The sequence below is a fragment of the Chlorocebus sabaeus genome, chromosome 2 (genome assembly GCF_047675955.1).
Source record: "Chlorocebus sabaeus isolate Y175 chromosome 2, mChlSab1.0.hap1, whole genome shotgun sequence".
Lineage (NCBI taxonomy): Eukaryota > Metazoa > Chordata > Mammalia > Primates > Cercopithecidae > Chlorocebus > Chlorocebus sabaeus.
Genome location: NC_132905.1, coordinates 40,377,905 through 40,403,527, shown reverse-complemented (window position 1 = coordinate 40,403,527; position 25,623 = coordinate 40,377,905). Strand labels below are relative to the sequence as shown.

Genomic DNA, 25,623 nt, shown 5'->3' with positions numbered 1-25,623 from the left:
AAAAGAAATGAAAACATATTTCTACACAAATGCTTATATAGCAGCATTATTTATAATTCGTAACAGCCAAACGGAAGTAAGCCAAATGTGTATCAATGAATGAATGGACAAATTGTGGCACATATATACACAGTAGAATTATTATACAGACATAAGAAGGAAGTACTGACACATTCTACAAATTGGATAAACCTCAAAGTCATTATGCTAAGTAAAGAATCCAGACAAAAAAGTCACATGATTCCTTTTATGTGATATATCCTGAATAGGCAAATCCATAGAGACAGAGAGCAGATTAGTAGTTATCACGGCTTGGGAGAAGAAAGAAATGGTGTTTTTTTTTTTTTTTTTTTTTTTCAGGTAACAAGAAAGATCTGAAACTAGAGAGAGATGGTGGATGTATATCATTATGAACACACTAAACACCACTAAGGTGTACACTCTATATAACATAGTTAATTGTATGTTATGTAAATTTCATCTCAGTTTTAAAAATCCTAACAAATAGCATATTTGAAGAAGCAATAAATACTGTAGAGCTGAAAATAAAAATACCCCAGCAATTCTACTCTCAAGCATACACCCAACATAAACGTTAAATCTGTTTATTAATAAACATATGCAAAAATGTTCAATGTATCGCTGCTCATAATGGAAAAAAAAAAAAAGGGCTAAGCAAATGTCCTTTGATATAAAAATGTTAAAACCCAGTACATTCACTCAACAGATTACTATGCAGTAGTAAAACTGAATGACCTACAGACACAATTATATGACTAAATCTTAAAAGGCCCGTAGTCCCAGCTACTCAGGAGTCTGAGGCAGGACAATAGCAAGAACCGGAAAGGCAGAGCTTACAGTGAGCCGAGATCATGCCATTGCACTCCAGCCTCGGCGACAGAGTGAGACTCCGTCTCAAAAAAGAAAAAGGCAACACTAAAAATTAGCTGGCTGTGGTGGCAAATGCCTGTCATCCCAGCTACTCTGGAGGCTGAGGCAGGAGAATCACCTGAACCTGGAAGGCGGAGGTTGCAGTGAGCCGAGATCGCGCCACTGCACTCGAGCCGGGGTGACAGTGGGAAGACTCCGACTCAAAAAAATAAATAAAAAGGCCAACACTGATATTTTCATAGAGCTCAAGAGAAACATACAAGTACTGCTTATATATCACACATAGGATAAAACTTTTGAAGATCACAGAAATGATAAATTCAAAGTTCAGAATAGTGATTATCTCTAAAGGAAAGAAAAGGAATGATATAGGAAGAAAAATACAGGTGGATGCAATGATATTGTTAATACTCTCTTTTTTTTTTTTTTTGAGTCGGAGTCTCGCTGTCGCCCAGGCTGGAGTGCAGTGGCTTGATCTCAGCTCACTGCAAGCTCCGCCCCCTGGGTTCACGTCATTCTCCTGCCTCAGCCTCTCAAGTAGCTGGGACTACAGGTGCCCGACACCACGCCCGGCTAATTTTTTAATATTTTTAGTAGAGACGGGGTTTCACCATGTTAGCCGGGATGGTCTCGATCTCCTGCCCTCGTGATCCGCCCGTCTTGGCCTCCCAAAGTGCTGGGATTACGGGCGAGAGCCACCATGCCCAGCAATTATTAAATATTTTACATTAGTTTCAACTTCTGGGGGGGGAAGCTTAGGACACTATAAATACTGAGGTTTAAGGCAGTTTACCAATATAACTTGTATTTTATCTTCCAGACTTTCAATTTATGTATAGAAAAATGTGACTATTAGAGAGTTCTTGTGAATAATAATCAAAGTGTTAACTCCAAATCAGTATAGCCATTTCAGAAATTTCTTTCCCTCCTCACTAGCCCCAAAGAACTAATCTGGAAGACATATTAGGTCCTGCTACTTTATTTTTTTTTTTGAGAGAGGGTCTCACTCTGTCACCCAGGCTGGAGTGCAGTGGCGTGATCTTGGCTCACTGCAACCTCTGACTCCTGGGCTCCAGCGATCCTCCCACCTCAGCCTCCCAAGTACCTGGACAATAGGCACATGCTACACACATGGCAAATTTTTGAATTTTTTGCAGAGACGGAGTTTTGTTACGTTGCCTAGGCTGGTCTTGAACTCCTGGGCTCAAGCAACACTCCTGCTTCAGCCTCTCAAAACGCTGGGATCAAGGGGTGAGCCACTGCGCCCAGCCTGTCCTGTTATTTTTAAAAGTTATGAGTCAAAAAGGAAGTAGGAAGTCTTTCAACAAAGTAGGAAAAGAATAGCACCTGACAGCTGCAAAATGTTTCATAATGCAGTTTCTAAGTAAACCAAAAGATCTTTGTCAAACTCATCAAGAAATCCATTAATCTGCTATTTCATTGTCTTCAGGCCTCTAAAATCTATGTTTCAAGTGAAAATACACTTAGCACATTAGGAAGTGATGGAAATATCTGATGGGAAAAACAGCAGGAAAAAGTTTTATTAAATATGCTAGCTGTGTAGCCACTAAGGTGCCACACAGTTTATTTTTCTTTAACACACACCACTAAATCAGAGATTGTAAGATTTACTAACGCACGTATAATGAATTAGTATTGTCAAAAGGTATCCCTGCAAGTGTAGCCTACAGAAGTAGAAGGGGAATGGTAAATGCATTTCAGCTTGTAATGGCTGTGTGGTCCAGTGTTAAGAAGGATTTAGAGGTCGGATGCAGTGGCTCATGCCTGTAATCCCAGCACTTTGAAAGGCTGAGGTGGGCGGATCACCTGAGGTCAAGAGTTCGAGACTAGCCTGATCAACATGGAAAAACCCCATCTCTACTTAAAAAAAAAAAAAATTAGCTGGGCGTGGTGGCGCATGCCTGTAATCCCAGCTACTCGGGAGACTGAGACAGGAGAATCACTTGAATCCAGGAGGTGGAGGTTGCGGTGGGCCGAGATTGCACTCCACCCCGGACAACAAAAACAAAACTCTTGTCTTAAAAAAAAAAAAAAAAAAAAAGGCCGGGCGCCTTGGCTCACACCTGTAATCCCAGCACTTTGGGAGGCCGAGGCAGGTGGATCACGAGGTCAGGAGATTGAGACCATCCTGGCTAACACGGTGAAACCCCGTCTCTACTAAAAATACAAAAAAATTAGCCGGGCGTGGTGGCGGGCACCTGTAGTCCCAGCTGCTGGGGAGGCTGAGGTGGGAGAATGGCGTGAACTCAGGAGGCGGAGCTTGCAGTGAGATCATGCCACTTGTACTCCAGCCTGGGTGACAGAACAAGGCTCTGTACCAAAAAAAAAAAAAGTTTTAAATTCACATTTAAACTCAACCACACACTGCTACAGACAATAAATTTTGTCTGCCATTGGCACAGTTGGCAGTGTGGCATCTAACCCATATGAACTTTCATACTGGGCCTATAGAATAAATACTATATTAATCAACTCATTACTCATAGAGCCAAATGTGATTCAACTTCTATTTGGCTAATTTTTCAACTTATGTAAAAATATACATGCTTTTATTCATAGAAATACAAATATATCTCATTCTCTCTAATGTGATCAAGTTCGAGAGGACAAAGAAACACTTTCCTACTTTGAAGTCTACCTGTACCTATTACCACCACCATTTCAACAGCAATGGGTAGATTAAACTAAAAAGAAAATTGTTTAAAGTGATCAATGTCTGTTTTTTAAAAAGAAAAAAAATCATTTCTTTTTTTTTTTTTTTAAAGAAACAAGGTCTCACTCTGTCACCTAGGCTGGACTGCAGTGACGTGATTACAGCTCAGAGCAGCCTCAACCTCCAAGCTCAAGCAATCTTCCTGCCTCAGCCTCCCAAAGTGCTGGGATTAGAGGCGTGAGCCACCACACCAGCCAGAAAAAAAACATTTTATTAATCTGAAAAAAAAAATCAAAATAATTACATACAGCATACTACAATGGCTATTTTATTTAAGAAGGATCATTAAAGACCTTAAAAAGGTGGTCACTTACTTTCTGAACATGTAGTTTCACCATTGGTAACAACTTCAGACTCTAACTGTAGCCCATCAAGACAAATTGATAAGTCTCCTACTGTCTCTGCTGGCTCTCTGTCACCTCCAAGCTGCAAAGTCACAACTACTTCTTCAACTGGAAGAAAATAAAGTTACAGAAAAAACGGTCACTTTTTTCCCCCAGTTAAGGCATCTTAACTGTTAAAAATTAACTGTTAAATATGTGATGTCCAAGAAAATATAATTATATGTGCATATAAACTGTTTAACTTTGTTTCACCCAAGGTTTGAGTACTTTTGACACCAAAACACTGTATCTTTTAAAAAGGACAAAATTTGTTAATGTTTCATATCCATGATGTAAAATAGTATGTCCATCGTTTATTATTTTCATTCCATCCTTGTAAGACTATAGTATAAAATGGGTCAGCATAAGAATAAAGATTATTTAGCAATACATACCTGAATTAAATTGAGTAAAAACATAATTTAAAGATAAATTATATCTAATAAGCCCTAAATGAGAAAATTCTTAGAAGTATGTTTTAGATAGTTGAGGGGTAGAAAAAATGTGTTTTATTAATATATAATTATATAATTAATATATATTAATTAAAACAAGCTACACATATTTCCATATTATATAAACCACAACCACATAAAATGAGGACATTTTTAAAAATAAGCATTTAATTAAAGCCGAATGTGGTGGTACCCGCCTAGTCTCAGTCTCAGGAGGCTGAGGCAGGATAATCACTTGAGGCCAGGAGTTCAAGACTACACTGTGCTGCAACTGCACCTGTAAATAGCCACCGCACTCCAGCCTGGGAAACAGAGTGTGTCCTTGTCTCCCCATGTCCCTCCCAAAAAAAACCATTTGAAAAGGAAATCTGTAAAAATATTCATTGGATTTGTCTCTGAAGTGGGATTTTTATTTTTTCTTTCATCTCTGCTCTATATTTTAGTTTTTCCACAATTAACTATGTATTACTTTACTGATATCTATTTACTAAGTAAATAAATATTTACTAAAAATACTGAATTCAAAATGAATGGCCAAACCAAGGTTACTCAGAATACTTTCAACACTGTAAAATTCTTCTATCTGTTCATCCTATAACAAGTAAAACTTAAAAGTATGAGTGAACATGAGTCATTATGCATGCTTGTCACACAAATTTCTTCCAGAAAAACAAACAGCTAAGTGCAATTTCTAATAGTCTTACATACATACGTTTCATATTGTTTGACTTTAATGTTTCATAAATATCTAATGCAGCAGTTCCCAACAAAACATCAGATTTCAGTGTCTGGTGACTCCACACACGAAAATGTAATTTACTCACAGGGGTAACGATACTAAAAGTGAAAAAAGCGGAAAAAATATTATTTGTATTGAATATGACAATGAGATCCTAAATAAATTACAATTCAGTTTTAAAGTCTAAAGTCTTCTCACTGCACCCCTTACAGTTTACTATACAATCAATATTGGCCTATGTTCAGTAATCTTATGAAAATTATCTGAATGCTACATGCTTACATGGTCATTTTCACTTGTGATTGAACTATAGAAGTAAATTCATCACATATTGTCAACAAAAGTGAACCTGCTTATCCTGCAACAAACTATTGGAAAACTAGTTTTACTTTAGTAGTACAGAAGAGTAACTTTACAAATTAAATCCTTATGTCAGTAGTTTACAGAGCTTGAGGTTATTTTATCTTTACAGTAACCCTATGAGATGGGAATTATCACTTCCTTCTTCAGATACAGAAACTGACATTCAGAGATAAAGCAAACTGCCTAAGGTCACACAGCCAGTAAGTAGCAGAACGGTAATTTGAATAAAATCTTGACATTAAACTTTATATTAAAAAGTTCCTCAAGTCAGCTACATAATGATTTGAAGATTACATTACATACACCAAGTTTCACACTGCTAGAGGTAAGTTGCCCAGTCCAACTATCAAATATGAACTCACTCATACCTTACTAAATGCCAATAAAGAATACTCTCTATAATGGTATTTCCAAAGTAAACTGGGAAATTTGAATTTGCAATACATATACAATCAATGTTAGAGTCAAGCATCAGAAAGCTAGGAGCACTATATAATCTACCACAGTCCTATGGTTCAATGATACAAAGACAAATTCCAGAAATGTTTGAATTTCTCTATATCTCATTCTCTCTAATGTGATCAAGTTTGAGGGGACAAAGAAACACTTCCCTCCTTTGAGGTCTACCTGTACCTATTACCACCACCATTTCAACAGCAATGGGTAGATTAAACAAACTAAAAATTCCACATTGCTCTTCTTCTTAGGGGGTACAACGTATTCATTCTCTTCAAAATTCTCATATGCTACTTTCAAGAGAGCTCATACTATATATCATATTAGGAAAATATTTCTCGGCCAGGAGCAGTAGCTCATGCCTGTAATCCCAGCACTTAGGGAGGCTGAGGTGGGAGGATTATTTTATGTCAGGAGCTTGAGACCAGCTGGCCAATATGGTGAAACCCCATCTCTACTATAATTACAAAAAAATTAGCTGGGAGTGGTGGCGCATGCCTGTAATCCCCGCTACTCAGGAGGCTGAGGTAGGAGACTTGCTTGAACCCGGGAGGCAGAGGTTGCAGTGAGCAGAGATGGCACCACTGCACCCCAGCCTGGGTGAGAGTGGGAAAAAAAAAAAATTCTCTATTAGTCAGTTCAGAAATCATAACGGGGATGAAATAAAAAGCAAATAAATTTAACTTTACTATTTTTAATATGGAAGAAAAAGGTATACAAAGTACACTGTCAAAGATGACCGGTCTTAATTGTTTCAATTCAATTCTCAACAGCAGTCTGGAAAGCCTGCTACACAACAATGGAAGTGATAAAATTCCAGGCCAATTTGCTGCAACTTAAAAATTCAGGAAAAGAACTTGAATTTAAGTTCCCCAAATGTCTGTGATCAAAAACAGCACTACCACACAGAACTACAAAGACAGTTTCTTTTTTCTTAACTTTTAAATCACTAAGGAGTTCATGACATTAACAGCTTAAGAGCCTCCGAGTGCATATCAAGTAAGCACTCAAAGCAGTTGGAGGAAATTAGGTGACCATCTAATTCAACTGAACAGCTCTAGCCATTATGGAGGCTGTGACCTTTTATAGATTTCACTTGGTAAAGGAAAAAATATATATGAGATGGGAACTCGCTACTTTGCCCTGGTTAATCTCTAACTCCTCCTGGGCTAAAGCACCTTATCCTCCCACCTTATCCTCCCAAGTAGCTGGGATTACAAACATGTGCAATCATTCCCAGCCTCATGTGTTTTTTTGAAATTTTTATTAATACATTGTTTCATTTCGACTCAATCTATGATGGGCCATTAATTAAAAACAGAAAGCCTAAGTAAGAAACATTTATGCTGAAATAAACACAGATGAGGAACACTGGAATGATATGGGCCTCCAGATGATCTCCCATAAATTCTTCTTTTTTTTCTCTCTTTTTTGAGACAGGGTTTCACTCGTCACCCCGGCTGGAATGCAATGGCGCAATCTCAGTTCACTGCAACCTGCAACCTCTGCCTACCAGGTTCAAGCAATTCTCCTGTCTCAGCCTCCCGAGTAGCTGGGATTACAGGCACCCACCACCACACCCAGCTAATTTTTGTATTTTTAGTAGAGACTGGGTTTCACCATGTTAGTTAGGTTGGTCTCAAACTCCTGACCTCAGGTGATCCTCCCGCCTTGGCCTCCCAAACTACTGGGATTACAGGAGTGACCCACCATACCTGGCCAAATCATTCTTCTTCTTCCTTTTTTTTTCTTTTTGTAGAGACAGGGTCTTGCTACATTGCCCAGGCTAGAGTTCAGTGGCAATTCACAGGAGCAATCATAGCAAACTGTCCCTTTGAACTCCTGGCCTCACAGAATCCTCCTGGCTCAGTCTCCCAAAGAGTTGGGATTACAGGTGTGAGCCACCACACCCGGCTCCATGTGTTTTCTTCTATTTTAATTTTAAAAATTAAAATTAATCTTTAATGGGTGTCAATATCTTAGATTATAATGCCAACATTTGGGGCTTTGTGTTAAAACTGAGCTATATCCTACTTCTATGAATCTATACTACAGATATAAACACCAACATACAAAGATATATGCACATGGATGTATCCACAACACTGCCTAATAACACAACATGAGGAGCCAACTAATCAATACAGAACTATTAAAATATAGTCCACCCATATTAAGGAATATTACAAAGCTATATAAGGGATGCAAGATCCATATGTACTCAGGTAGAGAGATCACCATGATATTAGTGTTAAGTACAAAAAGAAAGTTGTAGAATAAAATGTATAGTAGTAGTCCCAGCTACTGGAGCAAGAGGCTGAGATGGGAAGACTGCTTGAGCCAGGGAGGTTGAGGGCACTCTGGACAATACAGCAAGATCCCATCTCATTCAAAAAGTAAATAAGTATAGTATAACTGGCACCGTAATTTAAAATACTAAAAAACTGGCCAGGCACAGTGATGCATGCCTGTGGTCCCAGCTACTTGGGAGGCTGAGGCAGGAGGATCTCTTGAGGCCAGGAGTTCAAGGCTGCTGTGAGATATGATAGCACCACTATACTCCAGTTTGGGTGACAGAGTGAGACACTATCTCAAAACAAAACAAAGAAAAAACTAATTAAAATACTATTTTTAAAAATTAAGTTAAAAAACAGAGGGGGGTACTCATAATCCCTTGATTCAACCCAAAGTTAATAAAAGGGCTGCCAGAAATCTTTTTAGGTCTATGACCATGGGCTCTTTTCAGTTATTGTTCAGTGACAAGAGTAATATCATCACCAACTAAACTAGAGAAGGTAAAGAAAGGGAATGACTATAAAAACAGCTATTTAAAGAGAAACAAAAAAGCAGACCAGAAGGAATCCTAGGAAAAGGTGGGGGGGAAAAAAGAAGAGAGAAAGGAGGAAGAAAAAAAAAAAAAAAACCAGGCCGGGCACGGTGGCTCACACCTGTAATCCCAGCACTTTGGGAGGCCGAGGAAGGCGGATCATGAGGTCAGGAGATCGAGACCATCCTGGCTAACACGGTGAAACCCCCGGCTCTACTAAAAATACAAAAAAATTAACCGGGCGTGGTGTCAGGCGCCTGTAGTCCCAGCTACTCAGGAGGCTGAGGCAGAAGAATGGCGTGAACCCAGGAGGCAGAGCTGGCAATGAGCCGAGATCACACCACTGCACTCTAGCCTGGGCGACAGAGCAAGACTCCGTCTCAAAAAAAAAAAAAAACCAAAGTGAGAAACATTTTTTTAAATTGTATTTCCAATCATCTACTAAACAAAACGTACTATAGAAAAATACTTCCAAACTTACACTGTAAGGGGTTGCTTCCACTTGGGACTGTTTGTGTTGTTGCATTTTTCTGTCTTCTTTGACTGTCCATCTACTGTGACCTCTACATAAGGACTTGGTCCAAACCAATTCTTCTTATTTTCCTTAAGTTTTGCTGAGATGACTATGTAAAAGAAATGAAAAATATTTCAATAGATGAGATGTTAATTCACTCATGAAATCAATTTAACTTCATAATTAGGCAGATTTACTAAATTTACTCAAGAAACTGTTTTGCTCTAAAATACTTACCAATTTTATTCACTCATAACCTTTGTACTTCTCCCATCCTAGTAAAGAAATATAGAGGTTCCCCATACCATCAACCCAAACTCCCATCAGTAGAATTCCATGTTATCAAAAGTCCAGAACTCAGATCAATTAAAAAGTACACATATGGGCCAGGTGCAGTGGCTTACACCTGTAATCCCAGAACTTTGGGAGGCCGAGGCAAGAGGATTGCCTAAGCTCAGTAGCTCAAGACCAATCTGGAAAATATAGCGAGCCTTCATCTCTCCTAAAAATAAAAAAAATTAGCTGGGCATAGTGGCATGTGCCAATAGTCCTAGCTACTTGGGAGGCTGAGGTAGGAGAATCACTTGAGTCCAGGAGGTCAAGTCTTCAATGAGCTATGATTGTGCCACTGCACTCCAGCTTGGGCGACAGGAAGAAAAATTTAAAAAGCACACATAAGGCTGGGCAGGGTGGCTTGCACCTATAATCTCAGCTACTCAGGTGGCTGAGGCAGGAGGACTGCTTGAGCCTAGGTGTTTAAGACCTGCCTGGGCAGCACAGCGAGACCATATCTCAAAACAAACAAAATGTATGCATTGACAAACATGGTCAACAAACATCTGAATGCCTACCATGTGCCAGATACTGCTCTAAACTCTGTCCCTAAAGCAATTAACAGTAAAGGATTTGGCTTTCAAGGAGATTATATTCTAATTCAAGTATTTATGACGAAAAACAGGCTGATGTGACAGAACATGACTTGGTAGTAAGGAAGGCTTCTGAGAAGACTTTTAAGCAACCATCCAAATGACAAGGAGCCAGCCATGTGAAGACTAGAGGTGGGAATAAGAAAGCATTCCAGACAGAGGCAAATGAGTATGGCATATCTGAGGGAAAGTATAGCAAGCACAGGAAAGAATGGTAAATGAAGGGAGATAAGCTTTGTATGGGAGCTTTGTAAGCCAAGATAAAGAATTTGCAGCTGGGCGCAGTGGCGTACGTCTGTAATCCCAGCACTTTGGGAGGCTGAGGCGGGTGGATCACCTGAGGTCAGGAGTTTAAGACCAGCCTGGCCAACATGGCGAAACCCTGTCTCTACTAAAAAAATTCAAAACTTAGCCAGGTGTGGTGGCAGGCACCTGTAATCCCAATCACTCAGGAGGCTGAGGCAGAAGAATTGCTTGAACCCGGGGGGTGGAGGTTGTAGTGAGCCAAGATTATGCCACTGCACTCCAGCCTGGGCAACAGAGTAAGACTATGTATCAAAAATAATAATAATAATAATAATAATAATAATAATAATAATTTGGATTTTATTCTGGTGGAAAGCCAAAGGAAGAATAAAAATTACAAACTAAGATTTTTTTTTTAAACATCTCATATTATCTAAGCAAGAGCTTCCTACGTTGTGCATCTTGAGATACAAACTCCTTAGCCTTTACCCTTTAGTTACCTTTGCCATAAAATAGCTTTGTCCAAGCCCCTTAGAGGGTATAACAAGTAGAAATATAGCAGAGCACCCCATGATTTCCACAGGTGGCAACTCATTGCTCCCTCATGAGTTGAGGGAGCACAGATGAGGTAAATTACAACCAAGGAAGTACTCCACCACCCAGGTTATCTACTCCAGCAGCAAAGTTCAGAGAATGCCAATGCTCATCAAAGTTAAGGAACCCATGGAGTTGTCAGAGGAGTTTATATAGTAGCTACTTAAGAAGCTTAATATATAGTCCAAAGTCTGGGAATCCAAGCGGGCACAGTCCCAGGTGGTGGCCCTCAAACTCTGACTTTACATATATCAAATACTTTCATCCTTTTAGGCTTATGTGCCTTTTTGCTGGCATTCAAGCCAGCCGCAGAATGACTGACTAAAGAAAAAGAAGAGTTGCAAGAGAAGGCTAGACAAATAGACAAGATCAAGCATGGTGGTTCACACTTGTAATCCCAGCACTTTGGGAGGCTGAGGCAGGAAGATCACTTGAGGCCCAGGAGTTTGAACAAAGCCTGGTCAACACAGTGAGACCACCATCTCTACAAAAGATAATTTTAAAAATTATCCAGGCATGATGGCATCACCTGTAGTTCCAGCTGCTGGGAAGGCTGAGGCAGGACGATCACTTGAGCCTGGGAGGTCAAGGCTGCAGTGAGCTGTGATTGCACCACTGCAATCCAGCCTGGGCAACAGAGCAAAACTGTGTCTCAAAAAAAAAAAAAAAAAAGGTTCTTTGAGATGCCGAGACATCTAAGTGGAAACATGAAATAGAAAGTCTTTTTCACAATAAAAATATATTCAAGTGGGGACCAGAGCTATCTCTGATTAAAATGTAATAGGCCAGGAACATAATACCAGCACTTTGGGAGACCCAGGAGGGAGGATCGCTTGAGCCCAGGAGTCTAAGACCAGTGTGGACAACATAGTGAGACCTCATCTCTATTTAAAAAAAAAAAAAAAAAAAAGTATTATTAAAGCTCTAGTGCTTAATATAGAGCCAAATTTAATCACAGGATTACACAGAAAAACATAAAATTTCTACTTTTAATACATTTCTGGTCTAAGAAAAGGTGAAATAGCCCAAACAATTATACATACACTCATTATATTTCAGGGCCTCTTGTGGCACTCTGAAACTGATTAAACCTAGAACAAAGAGCAATGTAGGGCTGAAAGGAAAGAAATGATCTGCCCCTGTTGGGGCTTTCTAGAATTCAATTTTTTTTTTTTTTTTTTTTTTTTTTTTGAGATGAAGTTTCACTCTTGTTGCCCAGGCTGGAGTGCAATGGCGCAATCTGAGCTCATTGCAACCTCTGCCTCCCGAGTTCAAGCGATTCTCCTGCCTCAGCCTCCCAAGCAGCTGGGGTTACGGGCACCCATCACCACACCCAACTAATTTTTGCATTTTTAGTAGAGACGGGGTTTCACCATGTTGGTCAGGCCAGTGTCAAATTCCTGAGGTCATTCACCTGCCTCTGCCTCTTAAAGTGTTGGGATTACAGGCATGAGCCACTGTGCCCAACTGGATTCAAATTTGTGAAAGCAATTTTGCTACATAATCCTACCAAACCCCACTGAAACTTTTTTTTTTTTTGAGACAGGGCCTGGTTCTGTCACCCAGGCTGGAGTATACTGGCACAATCTCAGGTCACTGCAATCACCTCTACTTCCTGGGCTCAAGCCGTCCTTCCACCTCAGTCTCCGAAGTGGCTGGGACTACAGGTGCGTGCCACCACATCCAGCAAATTTTTGTATTTTTTCTGGTAGAGACAAGGTTTTGCCAAGTTGCCCCGGTTGGTTTTGTACTCCTGGGCTCAAGAGATCTACTCACCTAGGCCTACCAAAGTGGTAGAATTACAGGCATGAATCACCAGGCCTAGCCTAGCAAACTTTACATGGGGGGTGGGGGCGGGGGGCAGTAATTGTTAGTATTTACCATGTGCCTGCACATAAATGTAATTTCAAGATTCACAACTATTCTGTGAAACAGGTATTACTGTCCTAATTTTTACACATAAAAAGAGAAGCAGCCGAACGTAGTGGCTCATGCCTGTAATCCCAGCACTTTGGGAGGCTGGGGCAAAAGGATCACCTGAAGTCAGGAGTTCAAGACCAGCTTGGCAAACAGTGAAACCCTGTCTCTACTAAAAATACAAAACTTAGCCAGACGTGGTGGCAGATGCCTGCAATCCCAGCTACTCAGGAGGCTGAGGCAGGAGAATCACTGGAACCCGGGAGGCAAAGGTTGTAGTGAGCGGAGATCACGCCATTGCACTCCAGCCTGAGTGATAAGAATGAAACTCTGTCTCAAAAAAAAAAAAAAAGACATAAGCTCTGTGGAATTTAAATTTTTGCCCAAGGGTCACATTGCAAAACCTGAACAGGAAAAATTATTTCGGTATTCCAATCTCAAAGTCTAGATTGAACAAAACCTTGTGTTATAGTCATAACATTACAAATATAAAATAAATTAATATACTACTTCCTGAAAACTAAAGTCCCATAGTAAATTAAACAAAAAAATAAAAAACTATACATCATAAACTGGAAGAAAAAGGACCAGAAAAACGTCTGTCTCATCTGACACTTGGGCTACTATGAGAGGCCTCTAAACAACTGTCTTTACTGTCACTTCTCCAATCCAACTCCTCACAGTCACCAGAATTATTTTCCTAAAATAGATGTGATCATGTCATTACTTAAACGATTCTTTATTGCCTGCAAAATGAAGTTTGAACTCTTATGGGGCATTTTACCTTGCTTTGTATGCAGCTGTAACTTACCCTTCCAGCCTCCTACTAAAACAAATCTTACCAAAGCTCTATATTCTAGTCACCCTTAGTTACATGATGTTCCTCACATGGGCCATGTACTTTCATTCCTCTAAACATGCTGCTCCCTCTACTCAGAATGATACTTTTTCCTTTTATACCCATTAAATTCTACTTCTTGAGAGACAAACGTCCCCTGTCTCTTTGATTGAAGGCTTCTTTAATCCTAAGAAGTGAAATTATTTCCACCTCCATGCTTCCAGGGTATTTCCATATTTACATATGGCTCCGTCAGGTTTTCATTTTGTCTTACTAGTTTTTACTTGTTTAACTCGCCCTGTGAACCTCTTGATTGCACAGATGCAGCCAATCTTTACAATTTCTGGAGCACTCTGGGATTTAATCTGAGAAGTATTTAATACATATGTTGAACCAAATGATTATCAGTCATGGCAGAAAACAAAAGTTTCCCTGCTTTCTAGTCTTTGTCTCTCTGCTTTATTATAATCATTTGCTGGCTATCTCACTCTCCCATGCTTGTGCTCGCTGTCTCTCTCTCTCTCACACATACCCACATACTAATGCAAATAGTTTTCATGGCATAAACTAATGTTCCTCTGATCCTTCTGTTCTGAAGGTCAGTGCTTTGAACTGATTTCAGTTCTTCAGCGTATCTCTCTGATACAACATAAACATTTTACAATACAAATACAAAAAAAGAACGGATCCTTAGCTTATCCAATCTATTTTGGATAAGCTACAGAGAACAAGGTACAACAAAAAACAGTGCCAAAACTAAATAAATAAGCAGAATAATGAACTAGGTAAGAGATCAACCCGGTTGAGCAACAGCCACCTTTGTGGAAGAACTCTGCCCTGCCTATGGAAAACTAAACTCTAAATCACAAGTATAAAATTCTTAGTTTGCTGGACTGTTAAAGGAATTAAAAACAACATAAGTATAAGGGATCTTTTTGGTTCCTGAACAATCAGAGCTAAATATATGGTACTGTAATAAATTTGGGACATGCAGTAATATTTAATTACAATTAATAATAACTAAAATCAAGATGACATCTCTTTCTTAGTTAATTTGGAATAAAGAAGAGAATATAAGAAATTCTAGCAAGTACCAAAGTTTCCTTATTTTGCCCAATGCTAGCATGCAACAAACATCAAATAAAAAACACAGATGAGCCAATGACCTGGTGGAGAAGCTGAGGTCAACATCAGATTTGAAATATTTAAAGTGGATACCAAACTATTTCAACAATGCAGACAATTAAGTGTGTTGTTGTGGATGATGGTGCTGTTGGTAAAACAACACAACAAACAAATTTCCGTCGGAAGATACACCAACTGTTCTTGACAACTATGCAGTAACCGTTACGACTGGTGGAGAACCATATACTCTTGGACTTTTTGATACTGCAGAGCAAGAGGATTATGAGGGATTATGACGCTGAGTTACCCACAAACAGATGTATTTCTAGTCTATTTTTCAGTGGTCTCTCCATCTTCATTTGAAAATGTGAAAGAAAAGCGGGTGCCCAAGATAACTCACCACTGTCCAAAGACTCCTCTGTTGCTTGTTGGGACCCAAATTGATCTCAAAGATGACCCCTCTACTATTGAGAAACTTGCCAAGAACAAACAGAAGCCTATCACTCCAGAGACTGCTGAAAAGCTGACCCATGACCTGAAGGCTGTCAAGTATGTGGAGTGTTCTGCACTCATACAGAAAGGCCTAAAGAACGTGTCTGATGAAGCAACACTGACTGCCCTGGAACCTCCAGAACTAAAGAAGAGTCGCAGATGTCTGCTGCTGTGAATATCTCTCCAGGACCCTTTCTGCACAGCTGGTGTCGGCATCATACTAAAAGCAATGTTTAAGTCAAACTAAAGATTAAAAATTAAAATTCGTTTTTGCCATGACAAATGCCCTGCACCTACCCACATGTACTCATGTGAGACAAGGCCCATAGTTATAGCCCCCTCGCATCCCTATCCCAGTACTAGTTAATTTTGAGTAATAGTATATTGTCAGAAAAGTGATTAGTACTAGTTTTGGTTTTGTTGTTTCAAGATATATGTATATATTTTAAAAGCAAGGCATGCTTGTGGATGACTCTGTAACAGACTAATTGGAATTGTTGAAGCTGCTCCCTGGTTCCACTCTGGGACATCTTAGTAGTTTCTTTCTTCCCCCCTCCTCTTTTTTAGGGCGGAGTGTGGTGAGGTTTGTTTTTAAGTCTTTTTTTTATTTTTTTTAATTCATTAACCAGTGGATAGCCCTTAAGGTGACGAGGACCGACTGATTCCACAGTCCACTTCCTAGATCTAGTTGAGAAAACATGTTCCCCATCTGGGGCTCTTAGGAAGGAGTATAGTAAATGCCTCATTTAATAACATACTCCTTTTTGAAAGTTGCCTTTTTACTCCACCCTTGAGTAGATCCAGTATTTGATGAAACTCGTGAAAGTAGGTGGAGCTGTCTTACCCCTCCTCTTTTCTAGGAGACACTATATGTAACTGCGACTTTCAAGGATGTTTGTTTGCCACTTACTGAATTTTTTTGAAAGTTAATTTCTTAACTTCTTTCACTAATAAATGAAGAAAAGCACTGTACCTCTGAAATACACCAAATGGGTTGAGCTTGTAATTTTAAAAAATTTTTCCCAGTCAAAAAAAAAAAAAAAAATAGACACAGATGAGTTAAGTATAATAGCTGAGGTTATATATAGGCATAATTAAATGGGAAACAGATAAATAAAGACAGGTAAGGACATAAGAAAACAGACTTACATCCAAGGTAAAGACCCCGGCTAAATGATAAGAAGAAACGAAGAGCTGATTTAAGAAATCCAAGATCAGCCTGGGCGACACAATGATAACATGTCTTTATAAAAAATTTAAAAATTGGCTAGGACAATGGCTCATGCCTGTAATTCCAGAACTTTGGGAGGCCACGGTGGGCGAATTACTTGAGGTCAGGAGTTCGAGACCAGCCTGGCTGAGCCAGGCACAGTGGTGCATGCCTGTAATCCCAGCTACTGGAGAGGCTAAGGCACGAGAATCACTTGAACCTGGGAGACGGAGGTTGCAGTGAGCCAAGATCAAGTCACTGCACTCCAGCCTGGGCGACAGAGCAAGACTCTGTTTCAGTAAATAAATAAATAAATAAATAAAAAGGTAGGTAAGGGGGTGGGCATGGTAGGCAGAGATTACAGTCAACTGAAATAGCACCATTGCACTCCAGCCTGGGTGACAGAACGAGACTGTGTCTCAAAAAAAAAAAAAAAAAAAAATTTTTTTGTCTTTCTCTCTAACTTTCTAAAACACAAATCTAACCACTCTTTGTTACAAACACTGATTACTTCCCATTGCCATCTCCCTTAGCAATAAAATTTTTTTTAAGGCACACCTGAAAGACACAGCCATTCCCATTCTCAGAGCTCCCCCTATTACAGGGGTTTGCACGGGCATTAGGGCAAGTTTTGTGTATTCTCTTCTTTCATGTGTCTTGCTCATGCTGTCTCCTCAAAGGGTCCTTTTCTACTTTTCTGCATTTAAACAGCAGCAATCCTAGGTCAGGCAGAGTGGCTCAGGCCTATAATTCCAGCACTTATGGAAGGCTGGGAGCATCACTTGAGGCCAGGAGTTCAAGACCATACTGGGCAACATAGCAAGACCCTGTTGCTACAAAAGAATTTTTTTGGCCAGGCAGGGTGGTTCACACCTGTAATTCCAGCACTTTGGGAGGCTGAGGTGGGCGGAGCACGAGGTCAAGAGATCGAGACCATCTTGGCCAACATAGTAAAATTCTGTCACTACTAAAAATACAAAAATCAGCTGGGTTTGACGGCTCGTGCCTGTAATCCCAGCTACACAGGAGGCTGATGCAGGAGAATCACTTGAACCAGGGAGTCAGAGGTTGCAGTGAGCCAAGATAGCACCACTGCACTCCAGCCTGGCAACACAGTGAGACTCCATCTTAAAAAAAACAAAAAACAAAAAACACCACACAATTTTTTTTAATTAGTCAAGTCTGGTGGGTGGTACACACCTGTAGTCCTAGCCACTACAGAGGATAAGGCGAGAGGATGCTTCAGCCCAGGAGGTTGAGGCTGCAGTGAGCTGTGATTGTGCCACTATACTCCATCCTGGGTGACAGAGTGACACCCTCATTTAAAAAAAAAAACAAAAAAAAAACGGAGTATCACTCTGTCACCCAGGCTGGAGTGTAGCGGCGCGATCTCGGCTCACTGCAACCTCTGCCTCCCAGGTTCAAGCAATTCTCCTGCCTCAGCCTCCTGAGTAGCTGGGATTATAGGCACATGCGACCATACCTGGCTAATTTTTGTATTTTTTAGTAGAAACATGGTTTCGCCACGTTGGCCAGGCTGTCCTGAACTCCTGACCTCAGGTGATCCGCCTGCCTCAGCCTCCCAAAGTGCTGGGATTACAGGTGTGAGCCACCGTGCCTGGCCAACCCTGCCCTGTCTCTTAAAAATAAATAGCAGCAATCCTTCAAACACCACCTTCTTCCCCAGTGACTCTAGTCAAATATTGATCTCTTTTTCCTGACCAGTTATCCCTTCTTGCCATTAAAATACATGTTGACATTTGTTTATTTATTTTTATTTTATTTATTTCTTTTTTTTGAGACAGAATTTCGCTCTTGTTGCCCCGGCTGGAGTGCAATGGCACAATCCCGGCTCACCGCAATCTCCGCCTCCTTGGTTCAAGCAATTCTCCTGCCTCAGCCTCCCGAGTAGCTGGAATTACAGGTATGTGGCACCCTGCCTGGCTAATTTTGTATTTTTACTAGAGACGGGGTTTCTCCATGTTGCTCAGGCTGGTCTCGAACTCCCAACCTCAGGTGATCCACCCGCCTCAGCCTCCCAAAGTGCTGGGATTACAGGCGAGAGCCACTGCGCCTGGCCTGAGATTTATTTTTTATACTTGCATATTTATTCCTTCCTTGATTCTAGAAACACATTGAGGCAGGTTACAATAAAACAAATACTATAACTAACCCATTAAGAGATTAAAACCCATGATGTCATTAAGGAGATTTGTGCAAAATACTTAGTTCTAAGCGTTCTAGCATCAAAACTAAAGAAGTAACTCAATGAATTATGAAGGGCATTTGATTCTATTAAACTTGGCACTTCTGTCTTTTATGCTGTCTGTTTCATATCTAATATGTTTGCTGAACTATTACCCATTATTCACGGTGTGTTTGTTTTTTGCCCTATACTCGAGCACTCTCAGAATATTTAGACCCAATTAGCAAGCAATGAGTAAAAAAAAGAAAAAGAAAAAAAAAATTATAAAAAAAAGAGTATTGAAGGCCAGGCACAGTGGCTCATGCCTGTAATCCCAGCACTTTCGGAGGCAGAGTCTGGTGGATCACCTGAGGTCAGGAGTACAAGACCAGCCTGACCAACATGGTGAAAACCCGCTTTTACTAAAAATACAAAAATTAGTCAGACACGGCAGCAGGTGCCTGTAATCCCAGCTATCTGGGAGGCTGAGGCAGGAGAATTGCTTGAATCTGGGAGGTAGAGGTTGCAGTGAGCTGAGATCATGCCATTGCACTCCAGCCTGGGCAACAAAATGTCTCAAAATAAATAAATAAATAAAAGAATGTTTTAGACCCAAGATTTTAAAAATCTGAGATGGGGCTGGGTGAGGTGGCTCACACCTGTAATACCAGCACTTTGGGAGGCTAAGGTGGGTGGATCACCTGAGCCCAGGAGTTTGAGACCAGCCTGGGCAACAGGGCGAAACGCCATCTCTATAAAAAATACAAAAATTAGCCGGGTGTGGTGGCGCACGCCTGTAGTTCCAGCTACTCAGAAGGCTGAGGTGGGAGGATCACCTGAGTCTGGGAGATCAAGGTTGCAGTGAGCCATGATCACGCTACTGCACGCCAGCCTGGACAACAGGGTGAGACCCTGTCTCAAAAAGAAAAAAATCTGAATTGTCTATGGATTACGACTTTTTGAGGTGCAATTAGCGCTCATCATCACAGTAAAAAAAAATTCAATAATGATGATAGCAAAGAAGACATTTATGCAAAGAAAAAACTATTAATCATTGTCTCTGAGAATAATTTACTATTTTTTAAAATCAGTAAAAAATAAAATGTCTATTATTTATGTAATCTGAAAAAGTACAGAATGTTTTAAAAGACTGTTCTAATAAAAACTTTCAACTTTCAGCTGCCAAAAAGAAGTCATAAGAATTCTGGTCTGATATAAGTCAGCTACTCAAGCTAGATTGAGGATGGGGGCGGAGGGGAAATTGGAATCTGGCCTTAACTAAGAAATAGTAATATCTTTCTTTAAGAAATAGATACTGCTAAGGAAAGAGACCAGTTAGTGAAAAAATTCTATGATGTGGTTACCTTAACACAGTATTACTTTTATATTCAATCGCCTTTAGGTTTTGAGGAAAATAATAATGATATGGTCTGTGACCTATTCATAATCCAGAAGAAGCTATAAGCCAGGCATAGTTGAAACTAAAATACAGAGGATGATAATTGTTCTATAATCAATAAATGCTATCAAATTAAAGGGAGAGAGACTGAGGTTTTCACTGTGTGACAGAAATACATATATGTCTGAGGAAAATCCAGTGACTCATTCTAGCTAGTACAAATGGTTCACATATAAAGACTTACAGGCCGGGTGGGGTGGCTCACGCCTGTAATCTCTGCACTTTGGGAGGCCGAGGTGGGTGGATCATGAGGTCAGGAGTTCAAGATCAGCCTGGCCAAGGTGGTGAAATCTCGTCTCTATTAAAAATGCAAAAATTAGCCAGGCGTGGTGGCGGGTGCCTGTAACCCCAGCTACGTGGGAGGCTGAGACAGAGAACTGCTTGAATCCTGGGAGGCGGAGGTTGCAGTGAGCCGAGACTGCGCCACTGCACTCCAGCCTGGGCAACAGAGCGAGACTCTGTCTCCAAAAAAAATAAATAAATAAAAAAACCTACAAAGAGACCATATGTAGACAGAAGGTGAAGGGTCTTAGCTCATACTAAAGAAATTCTATACCATAGTCTAAGAAAAGTACCTAAGGTTTTTGAGCAGGAATGAAACATATTGGATGGCATATTAAGAACATTAATCTGAAAGTGGCACATGAAATGATTAGAGGAAGAAATAAAGACAGAGATATTAATTAACAATAGCAACAGAGGTATTAATTTACAATAGCAAACAAAGGATGTGAACAGACATTTCTCCAAAAAAGATACAAAAATGACCAATAAGCACATGAAAAGACAATACCATTCGCCATCAGAGGAGTACAAGCCAAAACCACAATGGGGAGCTGGGTAGGGTGGTGCATGCCTGTAGTCCCAGCTACCCAGAAGGCTGAGGTGGCAGGATCACTTCAGCCCAGAAGTTAGAGATTGCAGTGAGCCATGACTGCACCACTACACTCCAGCCTGGGTGACAGAGCAGACTGTCATCTGGTCTCAAAAAAAAACAAAAAATCAAAATTAAATAGACAAAACATACACACACACACACACACACACACACACACACACACACACACACAGAGTAAAGTACTACTTCACACCCACTAGAATGGCTATCATAAAAAAAGATAACAATCACTGGCAAGAATGTAGATAAATCGGAATCCTCATATATTGCTGGTGGGAATGCAAAACGGTGCAGCTGCTTTGAAAAATAATTTGGGCCCGCGAGGCGGCTCACACCTGTAATCCCAACACATTGGGAGGCCAAGGCGGGTGGATCACCTGAGGTCAGGAGTTCGAGACCAGCCCAGCCAACATGGTGAAACCCCCATCTCTACTAAAAATACAAAATTAGCTGCGTGTGGTTGTGCGTGCTTGTGGTTCCAGCTACTCAGAAGGCTGAGGCACGAGACTCACCTGAACCCAGGAGGCGGAGGTTGCAGTGAGCTGAGATCACACCACTGCACTCCAACCTGGGCAAAAGAGCAAAACTCTGTCTCAAAAAGAAAAAAAAAAAAAAAAAGAAAATAATAATAATAATAATTCGGAATTCCTCAAAATGCTAATAAACATGGATTCCATATAACCTAGGAATTTCACTCTTAGGTATATACGCAAGAAAACTGAAAATATACATTCTCACAAAAACTTGTTCACAAATGTTTATAGCATTTTTCATAATATCCAAAAAGTAGAAACAACCCAAACATCCCTCAACTGAAGAATGGATTTTTAAAATTTGGTATACTCATACAATAAAATATTATTTAGCAAAAAAAGGAATTAAGTAATGCTGCATGCTACAATAAGGATGAACCTTGAAAACAGTCTGCTCAAAGAAGACACAAAAGGCCACACATTGTACAATTCCATTTATATGCAAGATCCAGAATAGGGAAATCTAGAGACAGAAAGATCAGGAGTTGCCTGGGTTTGTGGGTGGATGGGTTAAATGGAGAGTGACTGCTAATGAGTACAGGGCTTCTTTCTGGAAGGACGAAAATTTTTTTTTTTTTTTTGAGACGGAGTCTCGCTCTGTCGCCCAGGCTGGAGTGCAGTGGCCGGATCTCAGCTCACTGCAAGCTCCGCCTCCCAGGTTCACACCATTCTCCTGCCTCAGCCTCCCGAGTAGCTGGGACTACAGGCGCCCGCCACCTCGCCTGGCTAGTTTCTTTTTTTTTTTTTGTATTTTTTAGTAGAGATGGGGTTTCACCGGGCTAGCCAGGATGGTCTCGATCTCCTGACCTCATGATCCGCCCGTCTCAGCCTCCCAAAGTGCTGGGATTACAGGCTTGAGTCACCACACCCGGCCAAAAATATTTTAAAGTTGATTGTGGTTGATGTTGTGTGCACAACTCTGTGAATGTACTTTTGGGGTTCAGAAACTGATATCCCAAAATATGGTGCCTTGACTTGTTGAACTAAAGGAGTCTCTCAAGGTCTCTCTGACCCCTGCAGCTCCCCTCCCTCAATCTTCTTTCTCTCAAAGTACAGCATGAAGTTGTTTTCTGAAGTTCTCTTATCTGCCTAAGTCCAGATCCACCAAAGAAGGAAACAATTACAATTACCTTTGTTCCTTCCTTGAGTTTTCAATAACTAAACTTATATAGCAGGAGTATAAAGACTGAAGTCTTTTTTTTTTTTTGAGATGGAATCTCGCTCTGTCGCCCAGGCTGGAGTGCAATGGCATGATCTCAGCTCACTGCAACCTCTGCCTCCCAGGTTCAAGCGATTCTCCTGCCTCAGCCTCCCAAGTAGCTGGGATTATAGGTGTGCACCACCACGTGCAGCTAATTTTTTTTATGTTTAACAGAGACGGGGTTTCACCATGTTGGCCAGGCTGGTCTCAAACTCCTGACCTCAGGTGATCCGCCCACCTGGATCTCCCAAAGTACTGGGATTACAGGCGTGTAATCCCAATAAATGGGTAACTTGTAGGGGATATGAATTATATCTCAATAAAGCTGTTAATACAATACAAAACAAACAAAATAAGCAACTACCCAGGTGCCCATGTTCAAGGAAAAAAAACTGTAAAATATCCAAGAATATTCTACAATAAAAATTACATATCTATATGTCTTCATTCATTCATTCAGCAAATATCAATTGAGCACCTGACATGTAACAGCCATTAAATATTTTGTTCTCTTAAGATTTTTTTTTTTTGAGACAGTCTCACCCTATCACCCAGGCTGGGGTGCAGTGGCGCAATCTCGGTTCATTGCAACCTCCACTTCCCAAGGTCAAGCGATTCTCATGCCTCAGCCTCCGAAGTAGCTGGGACAGCAGGCGTGCACCACTACGCCCAACTAATTTTGGATTCTCCATGTTGGCCTGGCTGATGTCAAACTCCTGGCCTCAAGCGACCCGCCCACCTCAGCCACCCAAAGTGCTGGGATTACAGGCATGGGCCACCATGCCCGGCCCTCTCAGGATTATTTTTTAATCACATGGGGAAAAATAGAGTAAAGCTGCCGATGTTTCTAAAACTTACCAGTGATCTGAAGCTGTGATTTCATGGTGAGGCTACCCATTGAACCAAGTTGTGATCCACTGTCAGACATACCACCAATAGGTTGGAAAACCTGAACATGGCAAAGGAGACAGTGTAAACATCAAAAATTCCCATTAAAAATGTACGTAAATAGTGCTAACCTTGCTATTACTGAAGACAGTGTAACAAAGGCCTTTACATTGCTAAACACAATTTTCAATTCTAGTCTTTATCCTACCTAACTTATTGGCAAAATCTGACATGGATGTTCATCCCCTTCTCCATGTTTTACTTTCTTCCCTTCAGTTCCCAAGATATATTCTCCTTGTGTCCTACCACACAGATTGTTCCTTCTCAGTATCCTCTGAAGATTCCTTTTCTTTTCTCCATTATCTTAACACTAACATAACCTACAGCTTAGTTCTTGGCTCCCTCTTTTATCTACACTCATTCCCTTGAGGATATTACCCAGTCCCAAGTAGATAGGACTATAGGTGGGTGCCACTATGCTCGCCTAATTTTTTAAATTTTTGGTAGATATGGGATCTCACTATATTGCCCAGGCTGGTTTCAAACTCCTGGGCTCAAGTGATCCTCCCACCTTGACTTCCCAAAGTGCTGGATTACAGCGTGAGCCACCACACCTGGCCAAATTACCCATTTAGAAGTCAATGCTTGTTAGTACTACAAGGGCCAAGACAAGACTTCCCCTTTGCGCCCAGTGAAGGTTCACTGAAAATCATCTGACAAAAGGCAGGCAGATAAATTTGAGAAAAGGCATACATAACTATTAGCATGCATGAGTCGGGGTGGGGTGGATCACAAAATGATCACCCCATCAAGCAATGGGGTATAGATGATTATAACCTGGAGGATATTACCTATCCAGATAGCTTTAAATATCATCTATATAACATGTCCCAAGCAACTTTATTTACTTATTTATTTTTTGGGAAAAACTCTCACTCTGTCACCCAAGCTGGGGTGTTCTGGAGCGCCTCCCGGGCTGGAGGGTCCTTCTGCTTCAGCCTCCTGAGTTGCTGGGACCACTGGTGCACACCACCACTCCCGACCCAGGAGGTCAAGTCCGCAGTGAGCTGTGATCACACCACTGTACTCCAGCCTGGGCAACAGAGGAAGACCCTACCTCCAAAAAGAAGAAATAAGATACAATAAAAAATAAAATTAAACTAAATATACTTGGCACTTAACTGTTTGCCAGGTACTTTTGTAAGAAGTACACAAATACAGTAAGGCAAACAAAATGCCTTGAAACTGTAAACGCTGTCTTGAGTTTTTATGCAAATTTAGGTTTCCGTTTAAAAATTTAAATATAAAACAATTATGATGGCTTCTCATTTCTGCAAAAATGAAATGGAACAATAATTAATTCCTACTGAGATGAACCCTATAAAATCCAACCTACCTCATTCTGTGCTAAAATGCTCGAAGCTAAAATTTGGTCTCAACCATAGGGACTAGCTCATTTTCTTGGCATAATACATATATTTTTTCCTTTACCTTGTTTATTTAAATTGCACTATTTCAGATGAGATGTTTTATAAACAAAATCTGCTAAAAGAACCCTTTTATTTTAAAAATGAAAGGTAAACAGCATAAAGTCATTAGTAGTCATCCAGAATATATTAAGAAATGAGATGTAACCTAAAAGCCTTTTAACACCATATTGCACAAGATATTATTCTGATTCAAATGGCTTATGAGAAGGGTCCTCAAAGACATCATAACACATTATGTACACTTATTACTTCCTCCTCA

At 40.4% G+C, this 25,623-nt stretch overlaps 1 protein-coding gene and 1 pseudogene across 1 annotated transcript in view; one reads left to right on the top strand and one right to left on the bottom strand.

The window, feature by feature from the left end:
- ITCH (itchy E3 ubiquitin protein ligase) overlaps window positions 1-25,623 on the bottom strand; it is a 137,778-nt gene that overhangs the window by 83,294 nt on the left and 28,861 nt on the right. The window contains exons 3-6 of the mRNA XM_008021369.3: window positions 23,845-23,935; window positions 9,330-9,471; window positions 5,176-5,300; window positions 3,940-4,077 (exon numbers count right to left, since the gene is read on the bottom strand). Coding sequence (XP_008019560.1) covers window positions 3,940-4,077; window positions 5,176-5,300; window positions 9,330-9,471; window positions 23,845-23,914 — 475 coding nt within the window. The 5' untranslated portion in view covers window positions 23,915-23,935. The remainder of the gene's footprint in view (window positions 1-3,939; window positions 4,078-5,175; window positions 5,301-9,329; window positions 9,472-23,844; window positions 23,936-25,623) is intronic.
- Window positions 14,423-16,935, top strand: LOC140709337 (cell division control protein 42 homolog pseudogene; annotated as a pseudogene).